Here is an 18,652-nt window from a genome sequence, read left to right as displayed (position 1 = left end):
GCAATTGCTGAATCCCCCACTCTCAACATCCTGGGGGTTACCATTGACCAGAAACTGAACTGGACTAGCCATACAAATACTGTGGCCACAAGAGCAGGTCAGAGGCTGGGAATTCTGTGGTGAGTAACTCACCTCTTGACTCCTCAAGGCCTTCCTCTACCACCTTGGGACAAGGGCAGCAGATAGATAGGAACACCAGCACCTGCAAGTTCCCCTCCAAGTCACTCAGCGTCCTAACTTGGAAATATATTGCCGTTCCTTCACTGTTACTGGGTCAAAATCCTGGAACTCCCTCCCTAATAGCACTGTGGGTGTACCTACACCACATGGACTGCAGCAGTTCAAGAAGGCAGCTCAGCACCCCCTTCTCAAGAGCAATTAGGGATGAGAAATAAATGCTGACCCAGCCAGTGATGCCCACATCCCATGCAAGAATGAAATAAATGTTAGTGATGAGGACTTTGCAATGTTGACAAAGCTTGGCTTGCCTTTGTCATTTCAGGTGCCTAAGATGACATCTGATTTAATTCCTTTTCAGCTTCATACTATTTTTGGTACAACTCACTGGCTTGCTATGTCATTTAAAAGTCAACCACATTATTGTGGGCCCAGACTAGGTAGGGGCAGCAGATAATCCTTCCCTAAAGGAAGATCTGTGATCCATAGAGGTTTTTTTCTCCTTATGACATTTGCCAATGGCTTCCATATATTCCAGATTTTACTAATTGAACTCAGATTCCACCAACTGCCATAGTGGGATTTGAACCCACGTTCTAGAGCATTACCCTGGACCTTTGGACTACTAGTTCAGTGACATTATCACTATACCATCGTCTATCCCTTAAGGGGCAGTGTGATTTTCACAGTGTCCATATACGCTCTGATATTCCTACCAGTTTACCAGGAGGGTGCTCACATCTGGAGCCATGGGAAGAGGTTGGTAACAGTCGGAGCCTAGAGATCAGTCACTCTCAGAGTCTCCAGCAGCAAAGCAAAGCTGACTGGAAAAGATAAATTCAAATGATATTAATATACGTTTTATTTTAACTTAAAATATTTTTGGATAAGACAGGAATGACAAAAGTGTATCATGGTTTTAATTTACTCTTGTTAAGCCCTTTCCCTTTTTCTTGTAGTGATGGTCGGACAGTGGCTATCAAAAGAATTCCCAAGAAAACCTTTACTCTCTCAAAAACGATCAGGAAAGAAGTTAAACAAGTGAGGTAAATATTAACCTTTGAGCATTAACAGATCGAAGGCCTCTACAAAAAAAAAGCATTTCAGATTATTCTGATTTAATTTAATTTCAAATACTAAGCTAGTACAATATCTGTGTATTTGTAATTCATAGAACACAGGGATGGAGGCTTGGGTGGAGTTAGTGGAAAGGGAGCAAATATTTGTTGGTAGGTGAACACAGGATGAGGTGGAACAAAAACAGAAAATGCTGGAAAAACTCAGCAGGTCTGACAGCATCTGTGGAGAGAAAGACAGAGTGAAGAAGAGTCATACGGATTCGAAACGTTAACTCTGTCTTTCTCTCTACAGATGCTGTCAGACCTGCTGAGTTTTTCCAGCATTTTCTATTTTTGTTTCAGATTTCCAGCATCGGCAGTATTTTGCTTTTATCACAGGATGAAGTGGTACATGTGTATGGTGTGTTGCCAACTCTGTAGCTGTAGAAAAGTGGAATGACTTAATGCTGGCTAACTTTAGAGTGAGCTGGATGGGGAATGGTGATTAGGGACCACAGTCGTTGGCTTCAGCCTTCTTGGTTTAGGTTTAGCAAATTTACCATGGTCACCATTTCATTATCAAATACCCCTTCATGCTGATAGTATACATATGGACAGGATTGCAATTACCTGGGATCCCACCACATGTGAAATGCCTTTAACTCTTACTGCTTCATCTCACATGTGTGGAATGATGACCTGGGCATGGCTCCAAAGCTGCCCGGTGTGGGTGTACACACCAGAGAGGAGTCAAACCATAAGGGGAAAATATGATCTGAGAAAGAAAGGAGGAAGTAAGGTTAAAAAATTAACAAGGCAAATGCATAACACATATGGGACTATTGAAGGAAGTACATCAGTCTGGGTGACATAAAAACAGTCTCCACATTAGGAAAAAGAGAAACCGGGGTAGGTGCAAAAACGATTTACGAGGATGATACAGGAAGAAAGTAGTTATACCTATTAGGAAAATTTAAGCAAGCCTCTCTAGAAAAAAGAAGACTGAGGGGTGACCCAAAGAGGCCTTTAAAATTATGAAAGGGTTTGATGGGGTAGACGTAGAGAAGATATTTCCTCTTGTGGGGGAGACCAGAACTAGGGATGATAAGTATAAGATAGAGTAGAATTAGTTGGAGAACTGCTGGGTGCTCTGCATTGCGTTGGAGACCCAATGCCTTTCAGAGGCAATCAGGCACTTACCTATACACTGTCAGGACAGCCGCTGAACTAAGCCCCTAGTAGGGTGGATACCCTGTCCCCGAGAGCTGTTAGCCAATCAGAGGCTGGCACTCTGCAGTACTGACAGCTGCCATTATTGCAGACCAGCCCGCTCAGAGGAATAGAGATGAATCCTTCAGAGAAAAGTAACTGGGGCCGGGTACAGGTGCCAGGAATGGGGGGGGGGGCACTGACCTGGGGAAGGGGGTGGGGGGGGGTCAACAGCAAGGGCAGGGGGCTGCCTTCCTGTGGGCCTCCCTCTTCCCATTGCCCGAACCTCCAATCAGGCACTGAGGACGTACGAATGAATGACCCCTTTCCCACCCCTCATAAGGTAGCAGACAAGCCTGACCTGGTTTGCAATGGCAGCCTCCCAAGGTGGCGAGTCAACCTGCCCACTGCTGGCTGAATACCAGCCTTAGCAGGATGAAGCCCTTAAGTGGCTATTTGGCCTCAATCAGCCTCCGGGCGGAAAGGTCGCCCATTAGCCTTCCTGCCTCAGACTTAATCGGATGGAGGTGGAAAGACTGCGGGATCTCAATCCTGCCTAATCACATGGCCTCGCCCGCACCCCCCCGCGCACACCCACCCACACCCCCCCACCCACACCCCCCCACCCCCCCCACCCACCCCCCCGCACCCCACCCCCCCACCTTGAACTCACTTCCGGGGGAGCATTAGATTCCACCCACAGGCACTAATAAACCCAAGAGGGAATTCAGGAGAAGCTTTTTTACCCAAAGAGTGATGAGAATGTGGAACTTGCTCCCTCAGGGAGTGGGTGAGGTGAATAGTATAGATAAATTTAAGGGAAAGCTGGATAAACACATGAAGGACATGGTGATAGGGTGAGATGAAGAGAAATGGGAGGAGGCTTGGGTGAAACATAAGCATGGATCAGTTGCATCAAATCGAGTGTTTTTATGTTGTAAATTCTGTATATCTTGTATTTTGCAATAAGCCCAAGGTGCATGTGGTATCTATACACAGTTGAGTAACAATTACTCAAGGTAGAATAAAGAAGATGAAAAAAACAGCAGATGAATACTCAGCCCGGTTCTTAACTTGCAAAAGATAAAATACACACAACACAATATAATAGTTAGATAATGGGGTGTGTGTACACTGAGTGATTAATAGAAATATTCTTCAGTGTATTGCGATTTAGGGGATAATGTAAATATTGCATCTTAAGCACAGTTTGTTTCAAAGCTTAGATGAGATTGGCTGGTGCTAAAATCAGGAACGATAAAAGATGAGCAAATACATTGTTGGATCCTATGGATCCTCTTCGCATGCTTGTGGTAAGCGGTGTCCGAGTTGGTACTATTGATAGAGTTGATCAGCAGAGACTTCATAGGTGGAAACATAGAAACATAGAAACTAGGAGCAGGAGTAGGCCATTCAGCCCGTCGAGCCTGCTCTGCCATTCATTATGATCATGGCTGATCATCCAACTCAATAGCCTGCTCCCGCTTTCTCCCCATATCCTTTGATCCCTTTCGCCCCAAGAGCTATATCTAACGCCTTCTTGAAAACATACAATGTTTTGGCCTCAACTACTTTCTGTGATAATGAATTCCACAGGCTCACCATTCTCTGGGTGAAGAAATTTCTCCTCATCTCAGTCCTAAATGGTCTATCCCATATCCTCAGACTGTGACCCCTGGTTCTGGGCTCCCCCACCATCGGGAACATCCTTCCTGCATCTACCCTGTCTAGTCCTGTTAGAATTTTATAGGTTTCTATGAGATCCCCCATCGTTCTTCTGAACTCCGGCGAATATAATCCTAAACAACTCAATCTCAGTCAGTCCCGCCATCCCAGGAATCAGTCTGGTAAACCTTCGCTGCACTCCCTCTATAGCAAGAACATCCTTCCTCAGATAAGGAGACCAAAACTGCACACAATATTCCAAATGTGGTCTCACCAAGGCCCTGTACAATTGCAGCAAGACATCCCTGCCCCTGTACTCAAATTCTCTCGCTATGAAGGCCAACATACCATTTGTCTTCTTTACCGCCTGCTGCACCTGCATGAAACTCTTGGTTTATTTACAAAGGTACTCAGCTGCAACTAAACATGTACTTACACTTCAAACTCTACCTCTATACTACCACTAACTGCTACTAACTACTAAGGTAGCCCACGCTACTCTACTACTGGATACTAAGATCATGTGATATTCCTTTATAACATTCTTCCTAAAGGTATATTACACATCAGATAAATCTATAATTACCACATACACACACCATAAAAACGAGGGATACAGTAGTTCCTGCTGATAGTGCTTTCTCTCTCATTTATAATCGCACTCCCTGAGACAACTGCAGAAGGTGGTGTATAAGTAAATGGCATGAAAAAAATAGATGCAGGAAAGGAGGCAATAGTATTCAGACTAACTAGAATACTGGAGTGCTATACCGATGGAAGATACAGGCAGAATATGAGAGCAAGCTGAGGTTAAAGTGAGATCTTTAGCTTGGCAGCAGTGATTGAGACTATCAATAAGGATTGCTATCTGCAGTAGGAGGATATTTTTAAAATGTGGTTAGGGTGATAGGTCACCACATTAAAGCATAAGGTACAACTTGTCACATATTCACCCTTTTATCTAAACTGCTATGATCCCCAGCTGAGATTACCCCTGGTCAAGCCTGATCCCAGGGTGGAGCCCAGCCTGATAGATCCTAACTTTTATTTGTTTGTTTAGATACGTGAAGAGTAGCTACTGAACAGAGTCACAGGAGAAACTGATAAACTTTTAACAAAAGAATAAAGCATTTATTTATTAAGAAAAAATTAACTATATTATAATATTCTTTCACTCATAACTATACCTTTGCAGATATATACAGATTTGTAAGGATACCACAAATTAGAAAAGCTATCTTATACTTTAATGTTTAAAGTAAATACACAGTCCATATAAACCTATGGCACCCTGTGGTTGGACACACCACATTCTGAAACCAAGTGACAGATGTCACCTCAACCAGATGCTATGGATCTCTCCTCAACTCCCCCCAGACGTTTGTCACACTGGTCTCACAGCACTCCGCCTTTCACATGAAGGTTTTCAATGTAACTTTCCCAGAACTTGCCTTGGAGTCTTTTCCAAAACCGACGCTTTCTGTCAGATGTCTTCCGCAAGGGTTCACCTCCAGGGTTTCGAACTCTTTTTCCGATGTTCCTCTTCCCTGGGTCACCACATGCATTCAAGCTGTCTTCCACGCACTCTCTCTCACTGACTCCGCTGTCAACAGTACACCACTGCCTCACATGCCCTTAGCAAAGAGTTACAGACCTTCAGTCATCTCTTGCACGCTGTTCTCACTTTAAATCTGATTTCTGCAGCTTTTGGCTCTTCAAATCTGAAGCTTCGATCCTTTCTCTCTGCCCCTCACTCTTAACTTCATTAAGAGGACCTTTTCCAGGTTCCTGTCCTTCCTTGGACCAGAAGGTCTTCTTGGGGCTTTCCCCTGTTTCTGTCTCGCTCCTTTGGCCTTGCGACATCTTGGTTCTTTTGCAAAATCTGCTCTCACTCTACAGTTCCCTCTCCCAGTGTCCAGTATCCCTGGAGTCCTGGCTTCAAACTGAACTCAAAGCTGCTGTTTCTTTAGTTTTACTGTGTGGGTCTATGGGATGGACCTGTATCACTGGGCCCCTGTTGCTAGGCAACAGCACTGTTTTTTCTACCCTTGTTTGTTTAACTTAGCTGCAACATTTGTAAAACTCTCATTAGAAATGCAGGCACCTTTTAAAGTGAAACTAAAACTCAATTTGACCTTTCTTAACACACAGATACAGAAATACAAATCAAACTTAAACATTAAAGCTAAAACTCATTCCTAACACCCACAAATACCAATATAACTTACTTAAAATGTCTATTTCCTTACAAAATGACAAATAATTTCATGGGCCCCAGCTATGCCTGTCTCCTTATGGGGTATGTGGAACATTCCTTGTTCCAGTCCTACTCCGGCCCCCTTTCACAACTGTTTCTCCGGTACATCGATGATTACTTCGGTGCTGCTTCATGCTCTCGTCGGGACTTGGAAAAATTTATTAATTTTGCTTCCAATTTCCACCCCTCCATCATTTTCACGTGATCCATCTCTGACACTTCCCTCCCCTTCCTTGACCTCTCTGTCTCAATCTCTGGTGATAGACTGTCCACCAATATCCATTACAAGCCTACCGACTCCCACAGCTACCTCGACTACAGTTCCTCACAACCCGCTTCCTGTAAGGACTCCATCCCATTCTCTCAGTTCCTTCGCCTCCGTCGCATCTGTTCCGATGATGCTACATTCAAAAACAGTTCCTCTGTAATGTCCTCCTTCTTCCTTAACCAAGGTTTTCCACCCACGGTGGTTGACAGGGCCCTCAACCGTGTCCGGCCCATCTCCCGCGCATCCGCCCTCATGCCTTCTCCTCCCTCCCAGAAACATGATAGGGTCCCCCTTGTCCTCACTTATCACCCCACCAGCCTCCGCATTCAAAGGATCATCCTCCGCCATTTCTGCCAACTCCAACATGATGCCACCACCAAACACATCTTCCCTTCACCCCCCCTGTCGGCATTCCGTTGGGATCGTTCCCACCCTGGTCCATTCCTCCATCACCCCCTACTCCTCAACCCCCTCCTATGGCACCACCCCATGCCCACACAAAAGATGTAACACCTGCCCCTTCACTTCCTTCTCTCTTCACCGTCCAAGGGCCCAAACACTCCTTTCAAGTGAAGCAGCATTTCACTTGCATTTCCCTCAACTTAGTCTACTGCATTCGTTGCTCCCAATGTGGTCTCCTCTACATTGGAGAGACCAAACGTAAACTGGGTGACCGCTTTGCAGAACACCTGCGGTCTGTCCGCAAGAATGACCCAAACCTCCCTGTCGCTTGCCATTTTAACACTCCACCCTGCTCTCTTGCCCACATGTCTGTCCTTGGCTTGCTGCATTGTTCCAGTGAAGCCCAACGCAAACTGGAGGAACAACACCTCACCTTCCGACTAGACACTTTACAGCCTTCCGGACTGAATATTGAATTCAACAACTTTAGGTCTTGAACTCCCTCCTCCATCCCCACCCCCTTTCTGTTTCTTCCCCCTTCCTTTTGTTTTTTCCAATAAATTATATAGATTTTTCGTTTCCCACCTATTTCCATTATTTTAAAATATTTTTAAATCTTTTATGCTCCCCCACCCCCACTAGAGCTATACCTTGAGTGCCCTACCATCCATTCTTAATTAGCACATTCGTTTAGATAATATCACCAACTTCAACACCTATGTGTTCTTTTGTTCTGTTGTCTGTGACATCTTTTGATGATCTGTTTATATCACTGCTTGCTTGTCCCTACAACCACAACACCCCTCTCCACCTCTCTCTCCCCACCCAACCCCTCCCCCCACCCCCCCACCACACACACACACCTTAAACCAGCTTATATTTCACCCCTTCCTTGGATTCACCTAGTTCTGTTGAAGGGTCATGAGGACTCGAAACATCAACTCTTTTCTTCTCCGCCGATGCTGCCAGACCTGCTGAGTTTTTCCAGGGGTAATTCTGTTTTTGTTTTGTCCTGGATGGTGTTGAGTTTCTTGAGTGTTGTTGGAGTTGCACTCATCCAGGCAGGTGGAGATTATTCCATCACACTCCTGATTTGTGCCTGGTAGATGATGGGCAGGCTTTGGGGAGCCAGTTGAATAACTCACCACAGACTTCCCAGCCCTTAATCTGTTCTTTATATGGCTAGTCCAATTCAGTTTCTGGTTAATGGTAACTCCTAGGAAGTTGATAGTGGGGGTTTCAGTGATAGTAATGCCATTAAATGTCAAAGACAAAATGTTTAGCTTCTCTCTTGTTGGAGATGGTCTTTGCTTGACACTTGTGTGGCACGAATGTTACTTGCCACTTGTCAGCCCAAGCCTTGATATTGTTTGGGTCTTGCTGCATTTGGACATGGACTGCTCCATTTGTCTATCACCTATAAAAATAATACGAGTGTGGAGATCATAAATGTGATTTATAAAGGGTTACTATCAAGGTCACTGGTTTTCAGTTTTCATAGAAAATAGGATGGAATTGTGAAATATGATTTCCGAAATATTGGCAAAAATTCCCGAATCATGTCCAATAAAGATGAAATTTAACCTTTGCTTAATACATTTGTATGGTGTTGATCGATATCCAATGCATAATTCTACTTTATACGTTAGTTAAAGGTGTTTAAGGCTTTTTTTTAACCAATTGCTTCTCTGCTTATTCCAGGCAACTTGATCATCCAAATCTGTGCAAGTTTATTGGTGGATCTATTGAGGTGCCCAATATTACCATTATTACTGAATACTGCCCGAAAGGGAGCCTGACTGATGTTCTGTTCAGTGATGATATTCCCTTGAACTGGGGATTCAGGTAAATAAGAATCTAGAAAAGTAAGTTAATGATTTACATGTGCTTGCAAAAAGCTGTGATTTTCAGATCTGAATCTGAATAATATTCATACCTACACCTCCGTAACATCGCCCGCCTCATTCCCTGCCTCAACTCAAAGGCTGCTGAAACCCTCAACATTGATTTTATTACCTCCAGGCTAGCTCATTCCAATGTCCAGCAGGCCAGCCTTCCATCTTGCACCTTCCATAAATTTGAGGTCATCCCAAACTCTGCTGCCTATCTCCTAACTCGCATCAAGTTCCATTCACCTATCACCCCTGTGCTTGCTGACCTACGTTGGCTCTCAGTCCACAAACTCCTTAATTTTAAATTTCTCATCCTTGTTTTCAAATCCCTCCATGGCCTCATCCAACCCAGCCTCTGTAATCTCTTCCAGCCCCATAGCCTTCAAGGTCTTGGCTCTACTCAAATTTGGGTTTCTTGTGCATTCCTAATTTTCTTTTCTCCAACATTGGCGGCTGTGCCTTTAGGTCCTAAGCTCTGGAATTACCTTCCTTAAACCTCTACCCCTTTACCCTCTCTCCCCTCCTTTAAGACACTCCTTGAAGCCTGCCCCTTTGACCAATCATCTTAGCTCCAAGAAATCACGGCAGGAGTTCCTCAGGGCAGTGTCCTCAGCCCAGCTATCTTCAGCAACTTCCTCAATGATCTCCCCTCTTCATAAGCTCAGAAGTGGGGATGTTCGCTGATGATCACACAATGTTCCATACCATTTGCGATTCCTCAGATTGTCTGCGCCCACATGCAGAAAGGCCTGGACAACTGTCAGGTTTGGGCGCCCAGACTCAACAATTCCTTCCCTTAATCTTTCCACCACTCCATACCTCTCTCTCTCTCCTCCTTTGCAGGCGTCATTACAACCCATCTCTTTGATAAAGTTTTTAGGCACTTATCTCCCCCTTTCTCTCACTGTCCATTTATCCCTTACCTGTGAAGCACCTTGGAACATTTATTTTCTATGTTAAAGGCTCTATATAAACGTAAGTTGTTATTATTGCTTTAGACTGTCATTTGCAACTGACGTAGCACGAGGAATGGCTTACCTTCACCAGCATAAAATTTACCACGGGAGGTTACAATCAATGAACTGTGTCATCGACGATAGATGGGTTTGCAAAATCTCAGGTAATTTCAGTCATGCAAGCTGGACAGTTTAATGCATTGCAGCATCTTACACAGAATTGCACTGTTAATTGCGTCTTGATTTTCTTTTATGAAGACTATGGTTTAGCAGCCTACAGAAAGGATGATTTTGAGGAACTTACGAACACAGTCAATGCAAAGGCAAGCCACATTTACGGTGCTCCTGAAGTATTGGCAGGTATCGTTTCAAGTGTGACGCCAACTGCAGACGTCTACAGGTAATGTCACTAAAACCCAAACTGCTCCTTTGGCTTTATTGTTCATCAGGTTGATGGGGACATGCAGAATCTTGGGCTTTCTATGGGTGGGGGCGTTGAATAGAGAAGAGGAGAGGCTCTGCTCGGCCTTTGTGAGGCATCTGGTTCAGCCTTGGCTGGAGTAATATGTCCACTTCTGGGCACCACTCTTTGAAAGGCATGTGAGGGCATTGGAGAGGATGTGGAGAGCATTTGCCGGAATGTTTCCTGGGATGAGAGACTTCAGTTGCCTGGATAGGTTGGAGAAGCTGATTCTGCTCTTATGGGAGAGGAAAGAGTTGAGAGGAGATTTGATAGAGATCTTCAAAATCAGGAGGAGTCTGGACAGAGTAGATAGCAGAAACTGTTCCCATTGGTGGAGATATCGCTAACAAGAGGGCCCAGGCTTAAGGTAATTGGCAAAAGAACCAGAGGTGACATGAAGGAAAACTTTTTTACACAGTGAGTAGTTAGGATCTGAGATGGATTGCCTGAGAATGTGGTGGAGACAGATTCAGTTGTGGCTTTCAAAAGAGAATTGGACAATTGTCTGAAGAGAAAATATTTGCAGGGCTACAGAGAAAAAAGGCTTCGAGTGGGACTGTTGCAGAGTTGCTCTTGCAGAGAGCCAGCATCGACAGAATGGGCTGAATGGCTTCCTTCTGTGTTGTAACCATTCTATGGTTCCATGATTCTATGAAATAATTATGAGTGGAGAGCAAAGAGATCCCATAGTGAATTCAGAAGAAACTTCTTTACCCAGAGAGTGGTGAGATGTGGAACTCGCTACCACAGGGAGTTGAAGAAAATAAACAGTGAAGAAAAAATATGTTTTTAGTAACATGAAGAGTTTGCTAAGGGTGGACCAAGTTTTTTTTTAACCCTTTTTTAGATTGGATATTGTGGAATAGAAATAAGGTATATTTCAACATGGTTCCTGAGAAATTTGTGACCACTAATCAGGATGTCTGGAAAATGTTAATGTTTCTCAATTGGCTCAATAGAGGAAGCAAAGGTAGGGATAAGCCTCTCTTATTGGTTGTTGAGAAAGTTGAGTTCATCATGTGGAAGAGTTGATCGCATTTTTCATTTATGGCTCAACTATAATTGTTTTCTTTCAAGTGAGTTGTCACTTTCTCATTTTTTTAAAAAATGTCATGTTTGTCTATATCCAGCTACTCCATAATACTGCTTGAAATTGCAACACGTTGTGACCCGGTTCCGGTAGGTATTTTTGCCTTCTTGATTGTCAATTTGTATGCTGCAGTTCATGCACTCTCATTCACTGAATTAAACTGCATTTTATTATATCCACGTGTTCAAGGGAGATATTGACCTTGACAAGGTTGAACCAACCTGGCGTCCCTATCTTCCTGAAATTAACGCTGGAAAGTCCGATAGTGATTGTCCAAATCAGGGAGACTATACTGAGGTAAAGTACCTCCACTGTAAATTACATCTTGCACACTATCAATGAGGGGGAATAAGATAGAAAATTAAATATAATTTACCATTTATCAATGCAATTTAATTAATTGTTTTCCCATGGCAGATGGGTTGGTAACCAGGGTTCATAGATTTAAGGTAATTGGTGAAAGAATCAGAGGCAACATGATTTTTTTTTTTACACTGAGAGTTGTGATCTGGAATGTGCTGCCTGAAAGGGCGGTGGGAGCAGATTCAATAATAACTTTCGAAAGGAAATTGGGGAAATACTTGAAGAGGAAAAAAATTACAGACCACTGAGGGAAGAATATTTGTATAACCACCAAAGAACTTGTGTAGGCATGATGGGCTGAATGGCCTCCTGTGCTGTGTCCTATGATTCAATGGTTCCAAATTATCAGTCTTTAAGGCATTTTTGATTTCAAGTGGCAGCTTTAATGCAATTTTCTTTCTTTTGTTTAAAGTTGATACAAAAGTGTTGGGCACACAATCCTCTTTTGAGGCCAACCTTTGAACAAATTAAGAAGATGCTTGAGAAAATGAATCCCAACAAAGTAAGCCCGGTTGACATGATGATGAACCTGGTAAGAATGCTTTTTTTTGACCCACTTTGCTGCAGTTAATTATATGCTCCATCAGAATTATTTTCAACATTTTCTATGTGTTTGAAGTTTGGGTTTATCAAGTCGAGAGGCATCAGAGCTGGAAATGCAGGAATTTCTATTTCGGGCAACAGGCAGTTGCAACTCATGGTGGTGAGATGCAAAATAAACCCACATACAGACAGAAAGACTCACATTCATGACCTTAGGTTGCTCCAAATGTTGCAGCCAATTTGTGCGCAGAATGCTCCCAGAAACAGCAGTATGAGAATAACTGGATCATCTGCTTTTAGTGATATTTGTTAAGGGATAGGTATTGGCCAGTATGCTGGGGTGAACTCCCATCCTCTTCTTTGAATAGTACCATGGGATCTCTTACATTAGCTTGAGAGAGCAGAACGGGCCTTGGTTTAACGTAACATCTGCAATGTGGCACCTTCAGCAGTGCAGCACTCCATCAGTATTGGAAGTGGCAGCCTAGACTTTGTATTCAAGGATCTGGAGTCCCTGTCTCGGAGGTGAGAGTCACGGCGGCCCCTTCACTCTACCCTTGTAGCCTCAGAACAGCAAATCCAATTGCAAAATTCTGCATTTTTTTATAGGAAATTCCACCCCTCGCCCCCATCAGCTTTAGATTCCACTCCATCCTGAGTTGGAAATATATTGGCGTGCATAACCATACCTCCAGATCTGACATTGCTGTATGGGAGATCCTTCGCCATATAGACTGCAGCTGTGCAAGGAAACTATGGCTTGGCAGTAAATGTCAGTCTTGCCAGTGAAATCCATTTCCCCAGAATGAACTCATTTTAAAAAAATGAAGGTCGTGTGTGAAATGACTTTGAGCAGTCTCAGCCCAATCCCTCATCAGGATGAATTCACTGGACAAAATGGATGGTAATTTAGCACTAAATTGGGAATTCTGTTCAGAGTGTGATTAAACAATAATCTGGTTTGGGAAATATTATAAGTTAATTTTGTTTTTGTTCTTCTGATTAAGAACATAATGCCATATAGTGGAGGTAGAGTTCTAGATTTATCCTGCATCTAGCTCAGGTCACACTTGACGATATGGCTACTTAACAATGAAAGCATTCTGAGAATGAGCTTCCTGATACCAAAGTAATTGAAAGCAGCATTAAGCATGATTAACAGAAGTACCCTTTGAGGAAGTCTTGTGGTGCAGTGGTTGTGTCTCTAACTCTGGAGCAGAAGCTCTGGGTTCAAGTCCCACCTCAGGGCTTGATGGTCATGATGTTCATCATGTGGCCAAATATGTTGATTATCAGCCTGTAACTCCTTCTAATGTACCCGAAAACAGGGGGTGATGAGTTGTTAAGTTTCCTGGTCAGCCAGACTGCAGAAGGCAATGGCAAACCACTGCAGCGCTTTGCCAAGCATAATCATGGACTAATGCTTTCAAGAGTAAGAAACAAGCAATGGTATGGATCGATGTTGATGTTATAAATGTGCAGTGGTTGCAATGATGGTGCTTCAATTAGAAATATCTGCCTGGTTATCTATTGGGTAGATATTCACAAAATAGCAACTTCATCTCATCACCATCAGAGCCATTGGGTTTATGCCTGAACAGGTCAAATTTCTGTTAATTTTGCATAGATTTCTAGGATTTTTGCTAAAGTTACAGGGCCACATTGCTAATTAGGGCTATTGGTTTATTCCATTTTTATGCCATGAGATTCCATAATTTTTGACAATGATTTAGTGACTGCACTTTCATTTACAAAAAATTGCAAATCAGTACCCAGCTGATCATACCTTGGTTAGTTAACTTATGGAACACACAGGACACATCTTCTATTGTTTACCTGTAGATGGAAAAGTACAGCAAGCATTTGGAAGTTATTGTGGCTGAAAGGACTCAAGATCTCCTGCAGGAAAAACAAAAGACTGATTGCCTCTTATACAGTAAGATACCTCAGTTAACATTCAGTCCCCTGTCATTATTCTGAGATAACATTCAGTGTATAGTGTGTGAAACCTGATTGAATGTATTTACTATTGCATATGTCACCAGGCATGTTACCGAAGGAAGTAGCTGATGACCTTCGTCAAGGGATTACTTCACAAGCTCAAAGTTACTCTAACGCTACGGTGTTTTTCAGGCATGTTACTTAGGTGTTGTGAATCTGATTTCACTGTCGTGATGATGGGAGTATTGTTATTGGTGGTGTCACTGTTGTCACTTTTCTGTTGTTAACAAGTCAAAGCAGTTCTAATGAATTGGCTTATATTTTTGACATGATGCTGATGGGATGTTAGCTGGGGAAAATGAAATATTCTCTATTCATGTACTCAAAGCAGGGTAAAGCACTCTCAAGGCTGACACAGCACAATTAGATATAGAGTGAATCGCATATACCCTGCCCCCACCTCGGAGTGCCTGGCTCCATTAGAGGTACCATAAATGTTGGACACACCCGATAGGGCAGACCAGCTCTTTGGACAGAGAAAGAAAGTTAACATTTAAAAGTCAATGACCTTCAGAACTGAGTTCTGAGCAAAGATCATCGATCTGAAAAACTAGCTCCATTTATTTCTCCACAGATGCTGGCTGACCAGCTGCATATTTCCAGCACTTACTGTTTAAGGACATATGAACATAAGAAATAGAAGCAGGAATAGGGTATTCAGCCCCTCGAGCCTGCTCTGCCATTCTATTCGATCATGGTCGATCTGATCTGTTGCCACTTCAGCTCCACTTTCCTCTCCGTCTCCCATAACCTTGACTCCCTTGTCGACCAAAATCTGTCCAACTCAGCCTTGAATATATTCAAGGACGCAGTCTTCACAACTGTCTGGGGAAGAGAATTCCAAATATTAACCTCTGAGAGAAGAAATTCCTCCTCATCTCCATCTGAAATGAGAGACCCTTTATTCTGAAATTGCATCCCCTAGTTCTAGATTCCTCCAAGAGGGAAAACATACTCTCAGCGTCCACCTTGTCAAGCCCCCTCAGAATTTTATATGCTTCAATAAGATCACCTACCATTCTTCTCAACCTCAATGAGAAATGTACAACCAGGGGCTGGGAATTCTGCAGAAAGTAACTCACCTCCTGACTCCCCAAAGCCTGTCTACCATCTACAAGGCACAAGTCAGGAGTGTGATGGAATACTCTCCACTTGCCTGGGTGAGTGCAGCTCCAACAACACTCAAGAAGCTCAACACCATCCAGGACAAAGCAGCCCTTGATCGGCACCCCATCCACCACCTTAAACATTCACTTCCTCCACCAGCGATGCACAGAGGTAGCAGTGTGTAGCATATACAAGATGCACTACAGGAACTCACCAAGGTTCCTTCAACAGCACCCTCCAAACTCATGACCCCTACCACCTAGAATGATAAGGGCAGCAGACACATGGGGAACACCACCATCTGTAAGTTTTCCTTCAAGGCACACACCAAGGGGAATCAAGGGGAAACCTCGCTGCTGGTTGGCGTCATACCTAGCACAAAGGAAGATGGTGTGGTTGGTGGAGGTCAGTTATCTCAGCTCCAGGGCATCACTGCAGGAGTTCCTCAGGGTAGTGTCCTTGGCCCAACCATCTGCAGCTACTTTATCAATGACCTTCCTTCAATCATAAGGTCAGAAGTGGGGATGTTCACTGATGATTGCACAATGTTCAGCACCATTCACGATTCCTTGGATAATGAAGCAGTCCATGTCCAAATGCAGCAAAACCTGGACAATATCCAGGCTTGGGCTGATAAGTGGCAAGTAATATTTGTGCTACACAAGTACCGAGCAATGACCCATCTCCAAGAAGAGAGAATCGAACCAATACCCCTTGATGTTTATTGGCATCACCATTACTGAAGCCCCCACAATCAATATCCTTGGGGGTTACTATTGACCAGAAACTGAACTGGACTAGCCATATAAATACTGTGGCTACAAGGGGAAGGTCAGATGCAAGGAATCGTGCGACAAGCAACTCAGCTCCTGACTCACCAAAGCCTGTCCATCATCTACAAGGCACAAGTCAGGAGTGTGATGGAATACTCCCCATTTGCCTGGATAAGTGCAGCTCCCACAACACTCAAGACGCTTGACACCATCCAGGACAAAGCAGCTCACTTGATTGACACCACATCCACAAACATTCACTCCCTTCACCACCGAAGCACAGTAGCAGCAGTGTGTACCATCTCTAAGATGCACTGCAGGAATTCACCAAGGCTCCTTCAACAGCACCTTCCAAGCTCATGACCACTACCATCTAAAGGAACAAGGGCAGCAGATAGATGGGGATAATACCACCTGGAATTTCCCCTCTAAGTGTTTGCCTCTGAGTGTTTGCAGCATTTTCTGTTTTCATTTCAAATTTCCAGCGTCTGCAATATTCTGCTTCTCTATCCATGCTAATATATCACTCCCAATACCATGAGCACTTACCTTATGTAGGAACCCTTTACATGACACCTTATTGAACGCCTTTTGGAAATCCTAATAAACTACATCTACTGGTTCCCCTTTATCCACCCTACTTGTAATGTCCTCAAAGGTCTCTAATACTTTGTCAAACATGATTACCCTTTTATAAAACCATTTTGACTCTGCTTGATTATATTATGATTTTCTAAATGTCCTGATACTACTTCCTTAATAATGGACTCTTGCATTTTCCCAAAAATGGATGTTAGGCTAATTGCCTATAGCTTCCTGATTTCTGTCTCCCTCCTTTCTTGAATAAAGGTGTTTCATTTGTGGTTTTCCAATCCACGAAAGCTTTCCAGAATCTTGGGAATTTTGGACAATTGCAACCAATGCATCCACTACCTCTTCAGCCACTTCTTTTAAGACCCTGGGGTGCATGTCTTGAGGTCCAGGGAAATTGACAACCTTAAGCTTCATTAGCTTTTCTAACATTTCTTTCTCTAGTGATAGTGATTGTTTTAAGTTTCTCACTTTTACCCTTTGATTTTGTACTATTGGGATACTTTTAGTATATTCTGCCATGAAGACAGATACAAAAACTTGTTCAAAGTCTCTGCCATTTCCTTGTTTCCCATTAGTAATTCCCCAGTATTATCCTCTAAAGGACCTGCATTTACTTTAGCTACTCTCTTCCTTTTTATATATTGGTAGAAGTCCGTTTTCATATTTCCTGCCAGTTTATCTCATATCCTTATTTCTCCCTCTTTCTTTTTAGTCATCCTTTACTGGTTTCTAACATTTTCCTAAACTTTTGGCCCACCATTAATCTTTGCAGTGTTGTACACCTTTTTCTTCAATTTGATACTATCCTAAACTTCCTTAGTTAGCCACAGATGGCTCATCCTTCTGATAGAGGCTTTCTTTTTCAATGGATAATATCTCCATTGACACTTATGGAATATCTCTTTTAATGTCTGCCACTACTTATCCATTTAACCTATTTTCCCAGCCTAAGTTAGCCAACTCAGTATCTATACCTTTATTTCAGTTTAATGCACTAGTTTCAGACACAAGCTTCACATCCTCAAACTGAATGTGAAATTCCATCATGTTATAATCACTCTTCCTTAGAGGATTCTTTACTATGAGATAATTAATTAATCCTGTCTCATACACATTACCAGGCATAAAATAACCTGTTCCCTATTTGGTTCCATGATGTACTGTTCTAAGAAACAGTCGCTGTAAGTAAACTCTATTAGCACATTGTCCTCAAGGTTATCTTTGCTAATTCAATTTTGCCAATCTATATGATGTTTAAGCCACCTGGAATTTTTTAAAAATTCATTTATGGGATGTGGACATTGCTCTAGACCAGCATTTGTTGCCCATCCCTAGTTGCCCTTGAGAAGGTGGTGGTGAGCTGCCTTCTTGAACCGCTGCAGTCCATGTGGTGTAGGTACACCCACAATGCTATTAGGGAGGGAGTTGCAGAATTTTGACCCTGCGACACTGAAGGAACAGCGATATATTTCCAAGTCAGGTGGTGGTGTTCCCATGTGCCTGCTGCCCTTGTCCTTCTAGATTGTAGTGGTCGTGGGTTTGGAAGGTGCTGTCGAAGGAACCTTGATGAGTTTCTGCAATGCATCTTGTAGATGGTACACACTGCTGCCACTATGCATCAGTGGTGGAGGGAGTGAATGTTTGTGGATGGGGTGCCAGTCAAGCAGGCTCTTTGTTCTGGATGGTGTCAAGCCTCTTGAGTGTTGTGGGAGCTGCACTCATCCAGGCAAATGGGGAGTATTCCATCATTCTCCAAACTTGTGCCTTTTAGATGGTGGACAGGCTTTGGGGAGTCAGGAAGTGAGTTACTCATTGCAGGATTCCTAGCCTCTGA

The 18,652-nt window shown here is 43.2% G+C and overlaps 1 protein-coding gene across 1 annotated transcript in view; it reads left to right on the top strand.

The window, feature by feature from the left end:
* The window catches only part of LOC121288988 (atrial natriuretic peptide receptor 2-like), a 110,405-nt gene that overhangs the window by 31,943 nt on the left and 59,810 nt on the right, over window positions 1-18,652 (top strand). The window contains exons 11-19 of the mRNA XM_041207849.1: window positions 1,137-1,223; window positions 8,738-8,881; window positions 9,927-10,048; window positions 10,143-10,284; window positions 11,478-11,526; window positions 11,627-11,734; window positions 12,213-12,332; window positions 14,186-14,279; window positions 14,389-14,476. Of these exons, the coding sequence (XP_041063783.1) occupies window positions 1,137-1,223; window positions 8,738-8,881; window positions 9,927-10,048; window positions 10,143-10,284; window positions 11,478-11,526; window positions 11,627-11,734; window positions 12,213-12,332; window positions 14,186-14,279; window positions 14,389-14,476 (954 nt within the window). The remainder of the gene's footprint in view (window positions 1-1,136; window positions 1,224-8,737; window positions 8,882-9,926; window positions 10,049-10,142; window positions 10,285-11,477; window positions 11,527-11,626; window positions 11,735-12,212; window positions 12,333-14,185; window positions 14,280-14,388; window positions 14,477-18,652) is intronic.

The sequence above is a fragment of the Carcharodon carcharias genome, chromosome 16, assembly GCF_017639515.1.
Source record: "Carcharodon carcharias isolate sCarCar2 chromosome 16, sCarCar2.pri, whole genome shotgun sequence".
Lineage (NCBI taxonomy): Eukaryota > Metazoa > Chordata > Chondrichthyes > Lamniformes > Lamnidae > Carcharodon > Carcharodon carcharias.
The sequence above is the reverse complement of the archived record's forward strand: the minus strand, read 5'-3'. Positions and strand labels throughout refer to the sequence as shown.